Source organism: Nomia melanderi, chromosome 7 (assembly GCF_051020985.1).
Source record: "Nomia melanderi isolate GNS246 chromosome 7, iyNomMela1, whole genome shotgun sequence".
Lineage (NCBI taxonomy): Eukaryota > Metazoa > Arthropoda > Insecta > Hymenoptera > Halictidae > Nomia > Nomia melanderi.
Window position 1 is genome coordinate 4,958,260 of NC_135005.1, and position 20,495 is coordinate 4,978,754.

General features: G+C 33.9%; 1 protein-coding gene across 6 annotated transcripts in view; it reads right to left on the reverse strand.

Annotated features, from left to right (window-relative positions):
- Positions 1 to 5,475: 5,475 nt before the first annotated feature.
- The window catches only part of Mctp (multiple C2 domain and transmembrane region protein), an 85,475-nt gene continuing 70,455 nt past the window's right edge, over positions 5,476 to 20,495 (reverse strand). For all 6 annotated transcript variants that reach the window (XM_031970792.2, XM_076369563.1, XM_031970788.2 and 3 more), the window contains one exon: positions 5,476 to 19,667. In XM_031970792.2, the coding sequence (XP_031826652.1) occupies positions 19,556 to 19,667 (112 nt within the window). In that variant the 3' untranslated portion in view covers positions 5,476 to 19,555. The remainder of the gene's footprint in view (positions 19,668 to 20,495) is intronic.

Genomic DNA, 20,495 nt, shown 5'->3' on the forward strand with positions numbered 1-20,495 from the left:
AAACGCACTGCGAACATTAAGGGAGCTTCGATGTGACACCATCCGTTACTATCTGTAATTGCCCGTTTGACCTGATCAACGTGCAAATTTAGTTAACACTAGATTTACGGAAATTTATTATACAGTTTGCTTTATCATTTTCAGAAAGATTATATTCGTTCATTTAGATCTTGGAAATTAGAGATTTAAAAGTAGATAATTAGGACACATGTTTATATAATTGTATCAATCAAAATCGACCCAAACGTTTACCAAATAGTGTTTATAAAATTCAATATGACTCAAATTAACTCGTTCCGTAAATCTAGTATTAAATGAATCGGTCAATAAAATCTTTTAATCATTCGCCTCGGTACGCAAAGTATACTTTAGTCGATCTTTTTCGCCAAGGCCGTTGCATCAATGCTTTCTCGATGGAACCCAAATCTGAGGATCGATCTCGACCTCGACTTTCACCCTCGCGCAAGGTCTAGGACACTCAGGTGAGACGGATCTTCGTACAGTAGACGAAGATTCCTTCGTGTCATCGGAGGAACTGGTTTAACGCACCTTTCGAAGTTTCTTCAAACTTGTCACTCGGATGTTCGAGTCATTCGACCAACGAACAGAATAAAATAAAGTAAAACATGCGGAAGAAGAAATTATAGAAGAACCGGTTCATACATGCTGTCAGCCAAAAGTTCGTGGTTTTTTGTCGACTTTCAGCTGAGTTACATACCGTGACAAATTTTCTCTTTACGGCACGATAAATACAGGTCCTTGCGAAAGAACACTTGAATTTTTGATTTTTATGCTTTATGAATGGAGAGACTTATTTTCAGTTTATTTAACACGTTCGCGACTATGGTCAAATTTGAAATACCTTTACGAAGTAAATCGTACCTTTTTATACATTTAAAGCATAGTATATAGACTAAATAAAGCATTTTACATAAATGTCATATACGTATGATGTTTTGATATAGTCAGATGCGGCAATAGGGCATACCATACGCCAAATATATGTTAATCTGTTAACTATGGAATTTAACTTCATAAATCTCTGATAATGCTCGTAATGAAATTAAATAATGAAGTATGTACTCGCCCAACTCAGGCAAAACGCACCTATAATATATTCTAACGAAAAGCTAAAGCAAAACGAAGAATTACACGTTTATCTGAAAAAATAAAGAACTGATCATTGAAAAAATTAGCACCATTGTGCGTTTTAAGGTGACGTGCGTTTTAAGGTATACTCGTCGAATGTAGTTCACTGGTTAATATCATCATAGCAACGGTAACCAACAGCGTCACACAGTCAACAACAAAAATATTCCAATGTTATGCATGCTTAGGCATAATAAATGTTCTATAATTTATACGCCTGTTGTTAAATATTTTTAAAATTTTATTGCATATGTATGTTCCGGGTAATGTGTTCAACGTGGGCATTCTGTAAAATGACCGAGCATTGTGTAGAATGCCTGTTCAAAAAGACATTGTGCAAAATGCCTCTAACAAGTTTCGGTCAATCTATAAAATGTCCAGCCATTATACAGAATGCCTAGAGGGTGGTGGTCAATGTATTGAAGAGTGCAACTTGTTTCAATAAATAGCAATTTACGGTATACAATTTTTGTAGTGATAATTTATTTCTTACCATGTTATACAAGTGCTTTCGTTGCGTAAATATGGGACGTTGGGCTCTGTAATCTTTTTATTAATATTTTTTCTTAATATGAATTTTATAAAAAAAAACTTACGGTTGCGCACTAACCAATGAAAACACATGTAGTGACAGTTGATTAGCATTAAACTGTCAGCCATAAGGAAAGATCCCCGTGTGGTACAATCTTCCTTTGTGTAGGCATTTTCTAGTTTTCCGGTAATTTGAAATGATCGTGGTACCTATGTTGTGCCATTTGCTGTGTCACTTTTATTTTATTATTTACTTTTTTTTAACATAAATCGGATATTGTTTTTCTGTTATCAATCGTTACCCTCTTGAGTACACTCTGTTCTTTTTCTAATCTATTATTAACGATAAACTAACTTTATCAAGCACAGCTATGAAATAAATCATAGAGCAAAGGGTTAAGGTTGTCTTCATTAACATTTATTCCTGTTCATGTTTCATTACTTTATAATGATTCTAATATACTTATAGATTTGAAATTGAGGTTAAAAGTACGAGGTAGTGGAATTTCAATTGATATGGCACATCACCTTTTGACGCATGGCTACCTGATGTATGCGAACGTTCAAAAGTATCGAAACTACGTTTCAGTGATTATGAAAGTGGGCTAAATCAAATGTCTAGAGAAACTGAATTTAACACTTTGCTTCGCGTGATATTATCCGTTTGTATTATAATAAGGTGTAATTATTTGCGAAAAATAATTGAAAATTACACTGCGATTTACTATTCGCGAAAACTTTCGGAATACTTCGATAGAATTTGATACAAGTGGGATCCGTTGTGCACTTTCTATTTACTGGGACTATTAGTTGATAGAAAATGAAGTTTCATTTACTGTCGGTTTCTCTGAGTTTTTTTTCAGAAAAATGTAAATTTACAAACACATTAGTACATATACAGTACTGTGGAGAAATACACATAATAATTCGCGGAGATTATTTACGTACCTCGCATTACTTTCGCTACCGTATATTAATACTAGAACACATACTATTATTCATGCAAACGTATGCGATTATGTTTTCGATACTTTTAATTAACTTCATCTTTTTACTCCGAGATTGTTTATAACTTGTACAAAGTATAATATTTTTTACTGTGCGTATGTAATTATAAATTAATTATACATGTATTTAATTTTTTATCGTAATAAATTAATTTAATATATTGTTAATACATAATAAACTGTATAATATAATAATAATAACAATAATAATCATACCGATAATAATAAATTTTAGTAGTCATTATATTTCGTCTCAATTCTATAATATCTCATTATTCATTATTTAAGTTCCTTCCTTTTTTATCTCTTACACCATTTCTAATGTAATCTTTCATTATTTCAATAATTAAATTCTTTGTTCATAACTTCCGATTTCAGATACGAAAGCCTAGTATCGTCAAACATTAAGATAAACCATAAAGCCAGAAGTTAAAGTACAGTAAAAAAGAAAGATAATGAAACCAAAAAAATTATTTTTCTTCAGTTAGATCTTGAAAATCAACCAGTTAACTGCGTTCGATGAGTACACACGTCATCTTCAAATCAAAATGACATTAATTCTTTCAGCGATGAATTATATATTTCTCAGATAAACATGTAATACTTCTCCGTTTTGCTTTATATACATTTTGCTGTATACACTTCATTCTTTAATTTCATTGCGAGCATTATCAGAGATTCTTCAAATTAAATTCCACAGTTAACAAGTTAAAGGTTTAAAAATAGACAATTAGAATATATATTCGTGCACTCGTTAAGACTGATATAATATATACCAATTAATATAGAATTAATATTCTATTAATCGAGAATACACAATGTTTGATAAACATTCAACAAACAGCATTTATAGAATACAGTACACATAAACTCGACGCATTCCGAAAACCTAGTGTTAATGTCTTGCTTCTAACCTAATAAATTAGGTCAGATCCTGTCGGGCTTGCGGTGAGACGCTTGCAACAAAGGAAATTGCATTACCGTGACTTACTCGCCATACGTGCGTCATAGCGACACGAGCTAAAGATTCTCGTGCAAGGGACAGAGAGATAGAAAGAAAAAATACGAATGCATGTGAGTCAGCATCCCGCGGGTCCTGAACCCAGCTTAGCGAGTTTCACTTTCACCGTTCGGAGGAAGTAAATATGCACAGCGTATTCTTCAACTCGATGAGAGCTGTTTTCTCACCAGGCTTCCATCTTTTTCTTTCTTTCTTTTGGTTTTAAACGATTCATGAAAGTCTCGAGCCAGGTTTTGGGTATCGGGGTCGAGAGAGGATGTGAAACGAAATCCGACGTTCTAAATAATTTATAGGCATCGAGATGTCTGAATTATCGAGAAATGTGGAACGAAATCGGCAGATCGACGAACGTTCGGACGGAATTGTTCGTTTCGTACGAGTCCGATGGAACCATTTCTTTAACACGTTTGCTGCCAGCGTCGCACATTTGTGACGGCCATAACCGTATTATATTTTACATAAAGAAAATTAAATTAATCCTGTAGATATTGTTATTTAAAGCTATAACTTGCGGTATTATATTTGGGAACGCAATGACTCGTTATTGTTTTATTTTTTTCTGTAAACTAATCAATTTTCAATTGCAAAATTTATCAATATTCTGTTTGGAAGATTTGTTGGATTGAATCAAGTATTACAATTAAGAAGATCGTCACTGAAACAAGCGTTGGTAGTGAACGTGGTATATTATATAGGAATTATTGACGTTTATGTGATTCGTAAGGTTCATACATTCGTTTGTGGAATCGAGAAGAAACACGTTTTCTTCGTTACTGACTTAATTAAGCAATATTTGCAATACAGAATACTGGAATCTGTTTTGCCGTATTTGATTTTCTTATATGTAGTAATATGTTTGTGGAAGAAATAAATGTGTTTAGGATAAAAGAAAAAAAAGTTTCTCAAAAATATATTTATTAAATATATATATTTTTTTTAATCTTCTGTTATTGAACAAACTTTTTTATTTTAAAGGATTAAAGCAATCATCTACTTTTATAAACTGTTGCTTTGCAATGAGATTGTTACTTTTATAATTATATAATTAATTAAAAGATAAAACATTTTTTGAATTCATATAGTACTTACATACATACCTACCGCAAGTATATTTCTCTCTTCGGTTCCTCGAGTTTTTGGTTTAAAAAACTCAGAACCTGTTACAACGAATTTCGTTTATTAACGAAACAACTATTATTAACTTTAAAATATTATGTAACTTCAAATATGAAATAAACTCTTTATAATTTTAAACTTTAATTTGTATTGTCGTAACTTCGTTTATTGGGGCCAAACATTGTACAAAAAAAAAGATTAATACAAGAAATCTAAAACGATAATGTTTTAAGAAGCTTATTAAAAAAATGTGAAAAAACATAATCATATTTAATCTATTCAGCAAGGTTCGTAAGAATGAAACAAATATAATAAAATGCTTTCATTAAACCTGTAGAAGAAAAGTGCGGTCATCTTGCAGGAAGGATTCACTAAAACCAACATGTTGGATATTAAAAGCTTTGTTTATTTTTAATTTTATCCCTTCTTTTTTTTATATTATGAATATAATAACGATTCTTATCACCCTTTGTCGTAAGTACAATTTGTCGGGAACACCGAGAACGCCGCGACCAAGTCTCGGAAAACTCGATTTAAACAACATTACATAATAATCGTGATCATTCGGTTTCGTCTCCGTTACCTTTCCTCTTTCATTTCGTTCGCGTGATCGAAATCGCTCGACGAACTTTGCGCAGAACTTTGCCTCGCTTCGAAAATCCGCCGATCGAATCACAATTGTGTCTTTTTTCGTTTTTCTTCTATCTAAATCTTAAAGTTTAAAACTTCGTTCCCCGTTAACGGATAGGAATTAAACAGACAGTGTGCGGAGCGTCACTTGTCGATCCGCCGGCTTTGGATCAGTATTCCTCGTTCGCGATTCGTGGATCTTCGATCTAGCCTGAAGAATAGAATTTTTCTTCGAAAATCGACAACTGGAAAATACGTTTTAATTTTGGTATATTCAATAACTTGTTAACTATTAATAGGTACATCAATTATTTTATATCTAACCAAAGATATTCATAGTGCGACAAGATTGTTATACATTTTTTAAACAACCTCTTTCGAATAGATTCGTTCGATTCACAAATAACAGATATAGTTATAATTAGGTTAGAAAGAACTTTCAAGTGTAACTTTCAACGTTATCAGAGAAAATATCCATGGTTTCGATAGATATCATTTATAATCTAACTGTTAGTTAACCTCTTGCCCTATGATTTATTTCTCAACCATCATCGATACAACTATGTCATTAATGATTTATTGAGAAAAAAGAAAAGCATTCTGGATATATTCTATGTTCATCTTTGGTCTAAAGTACAGTAATTGATATCAGAGAAATAATATTTCATTTAAATTCACAAGAATTGAGTAACATTTATGTATGTTAATCCTTTATAAGCCCGTGTGACTGAAGTCACACAATATACCGAGTGCAACTGATTTATTTAATTTTTTACCGCAAAATGACGAATAAAATTAAATAATCAATCAACCTAAACTTTTATACACATAGGCGTAAACGTTCAACATCATTGTAATTTCAAATTTATAAAATATAGCCGTTTTAATAAGATTATTAAGGTCATTGAATACATTGTGAATTTGTATTTATAGGTTGTATGACTCGTTGTTATAAGGCAAAGGATTAAGGTGCAAGATATGTCAATGGAAATTCTCGGAATTCATGGAAATCGATGAATCCAGAATCGTTACGTTCATTACTTAGATCGTTCGATATTAAAGTTACATGACTATTAGTGCTTCAAGCGTGTCGAGGAATGCTGATTCAGATCCGACGCAAGTCCCAGAAAAATAGTAGCGTCCCGATTTCGTGAAAATGAAATTCGTCCGGAGACGTTCTCCCAAATTTCCCCCTCCCCCGAATTTTCCCGTTCGTTTTCTCGCTCTCGCTTCCCTCTTACCACTAAAGTAGTTGAATGAAGATTCATATAACATGAAGAAACTGGAGCATGCAGACTCGAAAGTGCTTGTACGAGGTTAACGTATGAGTGAATTCAAGTGTGTACGTGTAAGTACATGTGTGTGTATGTGTGTGTCTCTTTTTTTTATGTCCTGCATCCAGGCGTCTATTCCCGAAATTAAAGACCAACGACTATCATGTGCGACTAGCAGAAGACATTTGGAGTCCGAGAGAAAGCAATCCTGCTCTAATTTCGGGGATGTAAATGTACACGGTTGACACGGCTCGGAAGTACAAAACTTGGAAGAGTAGAAAAACGACACGGGTAAAAAGTGGAGAAATGTTTTGCGAGCGATTCGACGGTTGCTCGGTTGCTTCGTTTGCTACTTCAATCATTTTGCGCTCCGTGCATTTTTTGCAGGTAGTCTACTCTAGGGACTTTGACTTTGAGAAAAGTGCAGCAGTTTTTACAAGAAATAGCAAAGAGAGAACACGTGTAAGACTCTTATTATTAAAGTAACGGTATCAGCTATACATTCATTTTTAATAGTATAAATAGAAAAAAAAATGTTGATATTAGAGCTGATAGTTGAAACGGATCGTCTTTGCTTGTAATGTCAGCCAGGCTGGTAGTTGAAGCACAAGGGATTAATACTGACGCGACACGCGGGGATACTGCATGTACTAATAGAAAATCGCTTGATGGCTGGGTTGAAGAATTCGGTTAATCGATCAGTTTTAATTTGTTCTCACTTAGGTTTCTATTAGTTTTATATTCTAATTCGTGATATTTTCGATAGCTAACCTGCTATTCGTTGATACGGTTACACGTAACCAGTTGAAATTACAATGAATATCGGATAATTGCAACATCAGAGATCTTTTAATAACTGCAACATCGAGGATCTCTTCATAATTGCAACATTCGGGTCTCGATGAATGTTGCAATTATCCAGTGTTCATTGTATTGAGTCGATGGAAATATTTTGACGTTTTTTGTACGTGATTAACCAGTTAATTGCGTTCGACGAATATACGCGTCATATTAAAACGAAAAATAGTACTAATTTTTTTAACGATAAATTCTTTATTTTTTCAGATAAACATGTAATTCTGCTTCATTTCGCTGTAGTTTTTCGTTAGAATATATTACAGATGCATTTAGCCTGCGTTTGACGAATATATACTTTATCATTTGATTTTATTGCACTCTGAGCTAGGAAAACACTCTTTGATTCTGTGCCATTTTGATACACATCAAGTCATCTCCCAATTGTAGCTCTTGATAGTCTTAGATCTTTTTCATGTGAATTTGTGGTGAAAGGATAAAAGATACACCTGAATTTCTTGAAAAAATGAATTTTATCATATTCTATTTTATATTCGCGGATTTTAAACTTTCGATGGCGAAATTTTGGTTTTATGGTGGACCTTTTTAATAGTTTTCGCAGCCATTTTGAATCTTAGAAAGTGGAAGAAAGGAAATAATTGAATAATCGAAGAAAAAGGAACATGAATTTGAATGCTGCGTAGATTGTATGCGAATTAGTTTTGTTTTTTAACCTACTTCGATAGTTCACAAATGATGAAATTTAAAATTGTTACGCTGTGAAATTTGGTAAACCGCGCGTGTATTGCTTTTTGCCATCAGACCACAAAAGTAACGTTAACGTTTCTCTAATGCTGGAAGCGATTCTCATGGGGACTATTACACGATGTTATGGATTAAGGACATTCAAACGATTATAGTCAGTTAACTGCGGCTGAATACCATTTACAGTCATTATCTAGTGGCCAATTATCGTCACGAAATCGTTCTTAGCATTCCATTACAAAAAGTAATCATTATTTTTTTATCATGATGAATATTCTGTGGTCATGGATTATAAACAAAACACCACAATTGGCTATTGTTGTTAGCCACGTTTCTGTTGCCTGTTACCAATGACTGGCAGTACGTCATCATTAATAATAGCCATATTTTGACTCTGTATCATTGACAGTCACTACACCTGTATATAGTTACTATACAATAATTTAATACTGATAATAGACACGTGATAATCAGTCACTGCTAACTATTATTTGTCATTATTTCCTTATCCACTATCATCCAATCCAAAATTCACCATTAATTGCCATTAATAATCATTTACAAAATTGAAACTAGTAGTTATAAATAATAATTTTTTAAATAATAATTAAAATTCTAAAATTTCAAGATTTTCATTTTATAGTGAATAATTTAAAAGTAACACTTTCCAATGGTAATTAACGTAACCGTTTTAAATTCGCAGCGAAAGTACCAACGTACACGACGTGACTATTTTCCACAAAAAGCTTTTGCCTTTAACCCTTTCAAAACCAACAGCGACTGTAGTCGGCATATGTAACACATGAAAGCATTTGCCATTTTGCATTACTGTATCATAAAATAGAGAGAAATTCTCATTTATTATTATAAAAAGATTTATTATAAAAAGTCTATTGGTTGGAATCGCCAAGAAAATTCGAGATTACAATATTAAGTAATTTCTAAAATTTTTTAATTCTTTAAAAAGATTCAAATTTTAAAAAACTCATTAGGATAGGAAATCAGTTAAGGATAAAGAAAGGGTTAAACAATGTCTTATCCCCGTGTGTTCAAATTGAAGTCTGAGAAGTTTACTTCACAAACCTCGCAACCGACGAACACGCGACTAAACTCAGTTAAACGCAAGAGAACAGTTATGACTGTAACAACTGTTGCCATCGGCCAAAGGAGTAGAATGAAAATCGAAAAACTCATCGAGTCACACCATCTTAGAATACCACAGCATTTATAAAATATTAAGAGTCCCGAACATCGTGTGGCACGCAGTAAAATCCTAAACATAATTCGTGTATAGTCAGTCGAGGAAAAACGAGTTTATTCGACGGATCTGAAACACGCATGGAAAAATCAAATGCTTCCTTTGCGATCATCAAAGTGTCTTCAACTTCTCATTTTCAAACTTGGATCGATGTTACACTTAATTTAAATGTAGTTTAATATAGCACTAATTTACTCGACTACATTGTATACAGGGTGCTCTCAATTGCGTGTTCTCATTGTACAAATGGAAAAGTGGCATTCTACAAGAAAAAATAAATCAAAAGATTATGCTTGTTTATATAGAACTTCATTTTTGAGAAAGCTGGTTTTGAAAATTATATTAATGTACAATAGCGTACTATATTTTCAATTCATTTTTTCAAGTATTATAATATCCTCTCAATTATTCAACCATGTTCATTTCGGAATTATCCATATTCAGGTACAACAGAAAAATCTTCAAACTCGTTTTTCTCAAAAACAGAGCTTCAAATGAAACGTATCATTTCTGTTCAATTTATCTCGTCACGTAAGCTTATTTCCTTCCTGCTCGCATCACTGGATCAAAAGCAGGGGTTGCAAACAGTTATATCATTTCTGAAAGAAATGCAAAACCGGAAAATAACAGTTATAGAACCAATATAACGTGAAACCCGATATATGTACCTATTAATAACAGTTATGACCGTATTTCGGTTCTCCATAACTGTTTCAGTAGCAACCGATATATTAACCGGAAAGTTCTGTCCGATAATGTCATCTCAAGCTTCCGAAGATAAGTCATTCTACAGAAATGGAATCCACAAATTACCATCACGCTAGAACGAGGTCATTAGTAACGATAGAAATTATATTGTTCAGTAAATACTAATAAACGTATTGAAAATGTATTATTTCCATTTTATTAAAAAACGTACAGAACTTTCAGGTAGACGTAATATAAAAAAAAAATATAAATTACATAGTTTTATTCTATATGATATATTAAGGTGAAAGCATCAATAGTTGACCAGTTAGGGAAAATGTTCTGCGTGAATAATAGTAAACGCTTGCCCCTTTATTAAATAGAGAGACTTTATATGTGAAAATGCTGTTTAAACTTCTTACACTATGTAACAAAGCGAACTTTCTTAAAATAGTTATATTATCTAGATTTTATAGGCATTTTTGAAAATTCAATACTTGCATCAGTAGAACCATCCATTAAAACGAGAAGTAATTAAAATTAAAAACTAGTAATTGACCATATGTTAGTTAGCAGTTGAACACTTGTAGTAAAACCAAAAACACCAATGGTGATTACTTCAATACCGTTTATTTACAACGATTACGACAAATTACAAGTAAAAAGACAAATACAAATAAGAAAAAGTTGACTCCATGTTGTAAATTAGAGGCATACAACCAACGTCAATGAAATAAATTGTTAATTTCTACGATAAACAATTTCATTCAGGTAAAAGTGTTTCGGAGTTGTACCGGTAGATGTTGCAGCATATCTATCACGCCTTTATCGAAAGATTATTACTTTTATAAACCTTTTTTTTTACGTTTTCCTGAAAAATGGTCAACTACTGGTACCAGGTCAATTACTGCTGCTTTTACCTTGCTAGTTTAATTTTGTTCAAAACAGTTATTTTCGGAACCTTTTCGATCTCTGGTTACAAGCACCCTATATAACGGCAATAAAAAATGGTACGACACGTAGTCGTTGGAATGGAACCAAATATCCAGTTAGCCTGGACATAAGACCGCAAAGGGTTGAACCATCGAATGACAAGCAACGAACTAACAGAACGGTCTGCCCACACGATGTCCGGTTGATAGGAGTGCCCCTTGGAATGATCGTAGAAAACACGTCGACCGGCTCAGCCGTGTGACTTAAAATTTATGTAACGACATGCCTCGTACCCGAACCGAATGATCAGCGTCGCGTCGCGTCACGTCATGAATGGCCGAGCAACGAAAACAGAGGCAGAAAACTTGCGCAAAAGGGGGCCGCAATTAATTGCATCACTGAAACTTTAAATCACACGCCGAGCACGTAAAACAGAGAGGAGAACGATTCGAAGTATCACAAGTTTCTCAGTTACTAAGAAAGTTCGTTGACTAGATGACAAAAAGAATCATCGCCCCTCTACACACCCCTTTCCTTCCCTCGCCACACAGTTCGCGACCGATTGTTTGTCGCATTGTGAATGTACCAGGTGACCCTTAAGTTCCTATGTGAAAAATAAGAAAGGAACAAAGGAAGTTACGTTGCTATACGAAGACTAAAAGTTTTAATGTTTCTATGTGAAAGACAAGTTACAAGAAGACTTGTGACGTTTCTGTATGAAAATTAGAAAACGGATATTTGTAACTTTTTGTGTCTCGAAATTCAACTTCATGTGAATGTTAGAAAGTCAATGAAATGATTGTTTCGATGTAACTTATTTTGATTGTACGTGGTATAACTAAAGTTTATATAAGAAACATGTATTTTATGATTTTTAGTAAATGTTTTCTAAAACTATAAATTTGAATGGAAACTAGTGTATAATGGAATAAAATGGAATCTTTGATACATGTTTGAGAATCACCCGGTGTTTGGCTCGTGTGTTAGGCCCAGAAACGACGACGAAGAAAAACTACGATTTCGACCGTGTTTGACCCGCAAAGCGCGCGTAAATATATACACGCGGCGAACTTCCGGTGTTGTCTGCCCCCGGATATCGGCGAAACTATGGTAAGAGCACTTTTATGTAAGTTCTTACGGTATCGTTGCACGCGCTAATGTCGCTTTTCACGATTCGTCGACTTCACAGACGATCGACTCGATTATCTAACGACAGTCGTAAACGGAGCAATGGATAATAAATCATGACGGATCGTAAGAATTTTCGGAATCCTGTGATGAAGTGAACGACCGATCCGTTAACATTTTATTTTTGATCTTTAACACTTGAACCACCGTGCCTGTCAAAATGACGAGTTTTAATTATCTTATTTCGCAAGTATCGATATCTTAACAGTAAAACTATCGTCTGTAGAAACTCCAACATCCATTCAGACTTTAATTAATTTTCAATTCAGTTTGCGCATTGCAACATCAATTTCTCTAATAATTTTTCAGAGAAACATCTGTTATCTCTTTAATAATTGCAAAAAGAAGAAACCAGGAATGGGTGATTTTGACCCGTCTGGTAGTTTTAGAGTTAAGAGTGTTGAACATTCGAAATGACTTGAAAAATAAATAATTTCACTTGAATACTATAATTGACACACGAAGAAACCAGAAGAAATCTATCGTTACCATTTTTATAAGAGTTATATACTAATTGTATTAAACGCTCGGTAGTTCTAGTGTTAAATGACGAATCGCAAAAATGGCCACTATTCGCGTGACAATTTAATAGTCGAAAAGTATCAACTGCGAATGAAGATCGATTAGATTCTTCGTTTACCGGCGCTTCCATGGGTCAAACATTGCACCAAGCGATGCAAATGGTCCGCCGCGAAAGTTTTACGGGTGACAGGAATGACAGCGCGATGGTGGTCTCCAAGCGCCATTTTAAATTGCTGATATACCTGAGGGATTGAGTTACTTTAAGAGAAATCGATAAATACTAGATAAGTCAGAGTAAAAAATCGAAGATGCACTTCATGGGAAATGGAATATCTGGATTATTGCAACTCTTAGAACGATCAGCACCGTGTGTTCCATTTTAATTCACTAATGCATCATACATTTAAAAATACAAATGAACGAAACGATCGAATGAAATTGATGTTATATAGTTCATTTTTAACAATCACAATCATTCTTGAAACAATAATATATAGTGTACTATTTAATAATTGAATCTCTATTGAAACAGCCATATTGAAAAATGAACATAATAATTATTTTCTCTTCCATACGTTACTGTAATAAAATAATATATTGCACCTTTTTAAAAATTATTTTCTATTTTTCCTGCCTTGCATTACTAAAACTTTCAAAAATTTTTAATACAATTTTCTACAAAAACTATATCATGCATCGTTTGAGAAGAGTATAAGTGATCTTAGAATAATCTTCGTGTCGTTGTTAATATACTTTTTAATATGAAATAAATCAAATTTCTTTGGATTCGATGTATTTTCGAAGATACGGGTGTTTGTGAACGAAAATGGAACAGCCTGTACAATGGAACGACAGTTTATTCGCGTTCTCAATGCCATGACGTGCGATCCTAACAACAAGAATGAGAAGATCGACGGCGAGAGGTCGGAGAAAAAAAGAAGTCGGCGCTCGAAGATTTTCGAATTTTCGAGAAGCGAAATACATAAATAGATCGGCGATGTCTATACCCCTCCCTTCTCGTGTTCAGCTTTCTCATCGGCCGGCACGAACCGTAAAATCGCGGTTAGGAATAATTAATTCCGCGCGTTACTTCCCTCCCCGAGCATGCGTGCGAGTGTTTCTCATAATGCTCCGTTTGCAGCGGGTCGCACGATCGATTAAAAACCGAACGAACCGCGGGAACGCCTGAACACTTGCCCCCTGGACCACGTCCGCTCCCTTTGCCGCCATTTTCTTCAGCTTGACCCCTTGACCCGCAATCTTTCTCGAAACCTCGTAGTAATCAGTAACTTTCAAGTGAGAGAAGTAAAAGAAGAATTATTTTACAGATGAGCAATAGAAAATAAAAATGAATTTCTGAATGAGAAAAAATTGAATTTATAATTTCTAATAAATACGTTGTTATAATAAAAATGTATGATGGAATATTTATAATTTATAATTTATAATTTATAATCGTGTTTTATATATTTTATAATCATGTTTTACAGAAAGAAGAAAATATTTTTGGTTGGAGGTTTGAATAAATCGAGAAAGATGGCTTCCGTGGTAGTTCTCAACAAAGCGGAAGCGCCAACAGTATAATGTATACGGAAGCAGCGTCGTTTTTATGGGAACAACGGATTGCACAATCGTATAGAAGGAAAAACGCGGACAAGAAGAAGAAAAAAATGGCGGTAGCGTAATATTCGCTTCAATGAAAGTTACGGAGCCGGTCCCCGGGACGTTATTCAATCGGAGACCGAGCCAGAACCATCGTCCTGGGAACAACAATGACTATTATTCTTATAAAAATAGTAATGCCACCAGTCGGAGAAACTTTTACTCCTGCCGACAATCATTTCTCCCGTTTCCTTTTTTTCATTCATTGTGGCAATTTCTTTCGTTTTCAACTGTGCATGGTGATTCGAAATTAGCGTTATAAAATTACTTTTTGTGCTGCAAATTTGGAACAAAATTTTTAATAAATACCGACGTCGAAAATATCTTCTTTGGATGAAACGGTCGTTATTTCTTAATATTTGTCACGATAATTTCCAATATACTTGTCATTGATAACCGTTTGTGTTATATTCACAATTTCTGGCCTCAATGTTCGTTTAACTTTTTATACTACAGAGAAATATAACATTAATTTAATTTAATTTCGTTCCTTCTAATGATAACATTTAAGTCAACTTTAGTTTATTCTATTAGGTTGATCAAAAAGTCTAATCGCAATTTTGAAATGAAATGTAATGAAAAATTGCATTACATTAAATTAAACTGCATTAAACTATACGTCATGTATTTTATAATTTTATCATTCTATTTTATTATTTTATAATGCTTATTATATCAAGATCAGTATTTATTAGAATTTCCGTCTCCATGTTTAAGGTGTGATCTGTGCAGTAAACACATTGCAATGCAAATTTAGAATCACCAAGTGCTATCAGGAAGTTTACCTGATCAATTCAGTATTGTTTGATGATTCAAGGAATTTGACATTTTCCTCGTAATTCTAAAAATATCTCTCTTCGATGGATCTAGCGGATCCATAAAATAACGAACACAGGTTACATTGATACCGCTGACAGTAGTTTCAACCTATTCATAATCTCTTTGAAGAAGATATTTCCTGCTTTCACTTCAAACACATGAAAAACAAAAGACTATGTCTGTAATATTACAATTTTCTCTTAAATAATCAAGTGCCTAGACACTGTTTCGTGGGTAAATATTATTGCTATCGTCTTTTAAGCAATTAATAAAGTCAAAATTTGTAATTTTCTTCAAAAATAAAAATGTGAAACTCTAAATTTGAATATTCCAGAAACAAATTGAAAGTGTCTACCAAACGCAGAAATATCTTAATTTCCTAATTTTTAATTTTAATCTCATTCCCTAATTTTTCTAATACAGTATCAGAGAAGACTTGATCATTGAAAACTATTGCCAGTCATTCAATGCGAATTAATAATAACTGGAAACTTTACACGCGAGAACACCCACTTTGATCCATGCTCGAGGAAATCAGTGAACGCACGTAAGTGTGCGTTGGAACGAATAATTCGATAATATTAAATACTATTAAAGAGAATAACGTCGAGACAATCCGTAATATCCCAACGATAAGACTACTATTTCGTTTCAGGAACGACGAAGAATATCTCATTGCAACTCTTATTTCAATTTACCTACATTCCATCGATCAATAGATCGCGATTGAACATGTTGAAATATTCCCTCGTTATACATACTGTATCGAGGGATGAACCCTTTCTCTTTCTACAATCGACATATCTCAATTATTTCCTGTAACAAGGAAAGTTTAACGCCGACGAAATAAGTAACGAGGGAATACTGTACATCGTGTGGAATCAAAACAGTAATAGAAAAGAGTTTTAAATACTCGAAGAAAATACAGGTATAATACATTGACCGCCGTATCATCGAAGGATAAACGAAAAATTAGAATCAAAAAGCGGGAACATCGCAAAATCTTCAGCTTCAATTACATTTCTTCCAAAAAGTAACGATCTTTTTTGAATGTCAGAAGTATTCCATACTGTCCAGTAATTATTTAAACACATACGTCGCGAAACAAATAAATAAATACTTTTACAAAATTATTTCACGTGTCCACTCATTCGTTTACATTCTTCAAACCTGATTTTGCTAACGAATTATACCCGTTTTCCTTTCGTAGATACTAATATACATATATCTATATACTTAATTATAAATACAAATTATATTTTACACCGTTGCACAATGTTACAGTTACAACATATAAAAAAAGTTAATGTATTTGGCAGTCAACGTATCGAGACAACGTTCACAAATTTCACAGGACTTAATAGCTAAATGGAATAACGCGAGTTCGTTCGTCGCTCCTAAAATGGCGGCAGCGCGCTAAGCGAATCCGCGACGCTGTCGCTGAACAACGCTATCTGTCCTTTACAATTTAGTTTGTTTTTCTTATATTTGCTTTTTTTTCTTTTGTTCCTTTACATCTCTCCTTCGCTGGCAACGATTTGTTTTTCAGCAGCTATGTACATCTACGACACCGATGGACGAAACGGATCGGCGAGCGCGTTAACTCCGTCGCGAGTTACCGTTCTCGCGTTCTTCTTTAAATATTCCGTGCCACTTCCACACCGACGGCACGGTCAGCTAACGCACTGTCTATCGAAACAGAAAAAGAAACGCACGTTCCTCGCTCGGTTACTTACTTCCCTTCTACTTTTTCTTCTTTTTTTAAATTTTGTTTCTATCTCTTTTCGTTTTGATATGCTCGAAACGCGGTCCTCCCATTGCCACGGAATACTTTCAAGAGCTTGTCTATCCTTCGACTGCTAGTGACGGCCAACACAGTTATCGATAACTTTTGACATTAACATCGAGCATACATCGAGCATACATCGTCGGTTTGCTAGTAAAATACTTGTGAATATTTTTAATATATTTTTTAATATTTTTGAAATGCGATTTAAATATTTTTCAGATGGCAAATATGGAAGACTATTAAATATAATGATATAAGGATTTTCGTAAAATTTAATGAGATTATTGTGAAATTTGAAATTCAAAATGAAATTGTTGTTTTGTTTACGTCGTGATAAATATGATATTATACTGTTTATTTTATCATAAAATCATGAAGGTTCTACGTTTAATTATTAGTTTTTTCAATTATTTTGGGAACATTTTATTTTGTATTGGTAATTTTAATTAATTTATTAGTTCCATGAGTACTGTTTTAGGTTTACCTGTTGATGTTTTAATGATATGTCGACGAATGTATGCTTTTGGAACAATTTTATCAGTGAGGTATCGATAATTGCTAAGACCACTTCTACTGTTGGTCGAGAGGAATGTCAAACATATGTTCTCCGATCAAACAAATTGTGAGTAGTTTATTTATCTCCCATATACCACTGGCGTATGTTTGTTTCCCTTTAAACTCGTTTCTCACGTCCCCGTAAGATTTTATGCTTTCAGGGAACACATTCTTCTGTTTTCGTAACGTAATACAAAACGTACGTCGACTAAAATATTTTGGAAGAACGATTTAAGAAAATAAACATATAGGTTGTCAGAATTGTACGCCAGAAATAATATGAAAATATTACATACAAAAAATCATGTAATTTGATTACTCGAAATAATTTTTGTATCATATATTCTACTAAAAGTTGCAGTACAAAGTTTCATTGTAGCATATTCATAATTTTTCTACCATCTTGATTTTCAAACCTGTTTCCTCGATCATTATCATTTTCTTTTATGAATAATATAGATATCTGTATTTGTAAATAGTTCTTTAAAATTATAGAATTTCTATTTCGAGTATATTTTTTCGGAACAGATAATATAACAGTAGTAAATTTTTAGTTTAGTGAAAAGGGGTAATCAGAAATATATAGTTACATAAATTTTGATTTGTTCTATAGCACTTATAATTTAAAAATTACTTCAGGCAATCAAATTATCTTACAATTGCGGTATAAAAAAAACCACAATTTAATTATAACTTTTTAATTATAAATAAATCCTATATTAACTCATTCGACAATAAATACTTTCAGAAATTTGACCTCCTTCTCGACGCACTATTGCACACGGAACTGATCATCCTCGCTATTCCACACAACTACATTCGACAAATGTTACCACAAAAAAATGCTACCTAGACGAAAAACACCGTTTTAAGTCTCAACATACGTTCTCCGAGCTATTTAACGGAAAACCTAGCAACAATGTGCGTGGTATGTCTCGGAGACATCATCAGGTTACGAAGTTACTTTCAATGATTTGCATTAAACGCAAACAGAATTCTTTTACAGACATTACTTAACGACTTTTTGAACCATCGATACAGTAATATTAATCCTTAAGTCAATAACCAACATTTTTTTACTGTGTTGACGGTCTAAGATACCAATCAACGACAATTTTTTCCATCATTTTTTTTTATAATTCTGCATTGACCATTTTAAATCAAATGATAATGATAATAATCATCGAGATCATACAAAATAATCATTAATAAATAAACAAATTGTAATAAGGTTACCTTTCTTTCATTCTCCTCGTACTATAAACAAATGAAATAATTTACTAATCATAATGTACACTGAGTAAAAAAAACAATTTTAATAAAAATATCATATAAAACAGCATATCCAGATCTCAAGCAAACGCACTCTTACAGTTAGTATTAAAAAAATACAAAACCATTGTTTTCTAAAACTCCCAGCATAAAATATTTCTCAATACAACATTACAATATTACCCACAGAAGTTTTACAATTTTTCAATAGGACCGTAAAGCGTTTCCAAGTACAACTAATTGTCGGTTATCGACGCAAGGATCAATAACATAATTATTCACGCAATCAATAACCAAGCGTAACACATCAACTCGTTTCACAGAAACCATCTTCCAACAGTCGGTTCGAGGACATACCACGCGTGATGTTCGTACTCGATTGAAGATAGTGGAAACTATGGTCTCAGGCATCCTCGCTAGCCTAGTAATCTACTAGTGGAAACGCAGTGTTTCTCAGTCTATGTCGATCACATCCAAATTATCGGCCGATTCCTTACGATGGCGCATCTTCCGGCGCAGCAGGACCGTCCTCAGGATGCTCGGTGATCGTAGACCCGCGACTTCCGGCCGCGGGGCATGCTGCTACGCGGCCTTGTGCCTCTTTCTTTGCTCCCGCCGCGACATGCTCGCTGAACCCGGGCTACCCGATGTACCCGCCTTTTCGCAGTCGGCGGTCGGTAAAGGTTTCAACTCTCTGGAAACGAAACACACTGATCTCATTTCTTTGCTCCAAATTTACTGTCCTCCAAAGATGTTTAGTAACTTATCCCTCGAACTAAAGGGACAAGTGCGAGTAATGTAACTAACAAAATGAAAGGTGTAAATCCTTAAAATCGATAAAATTAGTCCGATTTACACCATGTTTGGACTTATTTTAATCATGACGATCTCAACGACTCACTGGTACAACGTTTGAGGAAGTTAGATTGAAATGAATGAAATTGATATTTGCTTTATTTCATGTTTATATTTGACGCGTGCGGCATCGTTTTGAAGTCCCGCGTCTTGACCCTAGATATCTCGACCCTTATCTCTATCATATTTTGTCGTATTTTGTGTCATTTGCGATCATCGTTTACGCGGATCAGCCAATAACAGAAGCGACCGAAACCGAGGCGTCAACGTTCATAGCGAGTGAACGTGTCCTCTTGTCGCATTTACCCCTTCAATTCGAGGGACAAGTTACCAAACGTCGTTAGAGGACCATAATGTCTCATAATGCAGAGTTGTCTAACTGACTCCCCTCGCGCTATTAACTCGCAAACAGCGTTCCCCTACTATCTCTACTTTAGGAGCTGCATGAGAGAGTGTGTGTAAGCAGCTCTATGTAGTGTTCAATACAAACAGCTAAAAGTAGGTATGTAGGGGGTAATTCTCTGTGAGGGGAAAGTCGCTATGGAGCTACCAGTTAGACAGCCCTATTATAACGTGTCGACATTTACCATCGAGATTGAGAAAAATGATTAGACAGTAACACGAATGAAGGGTACTTGTAGAAAAGATGGTAAGTGCCTTTGAAATT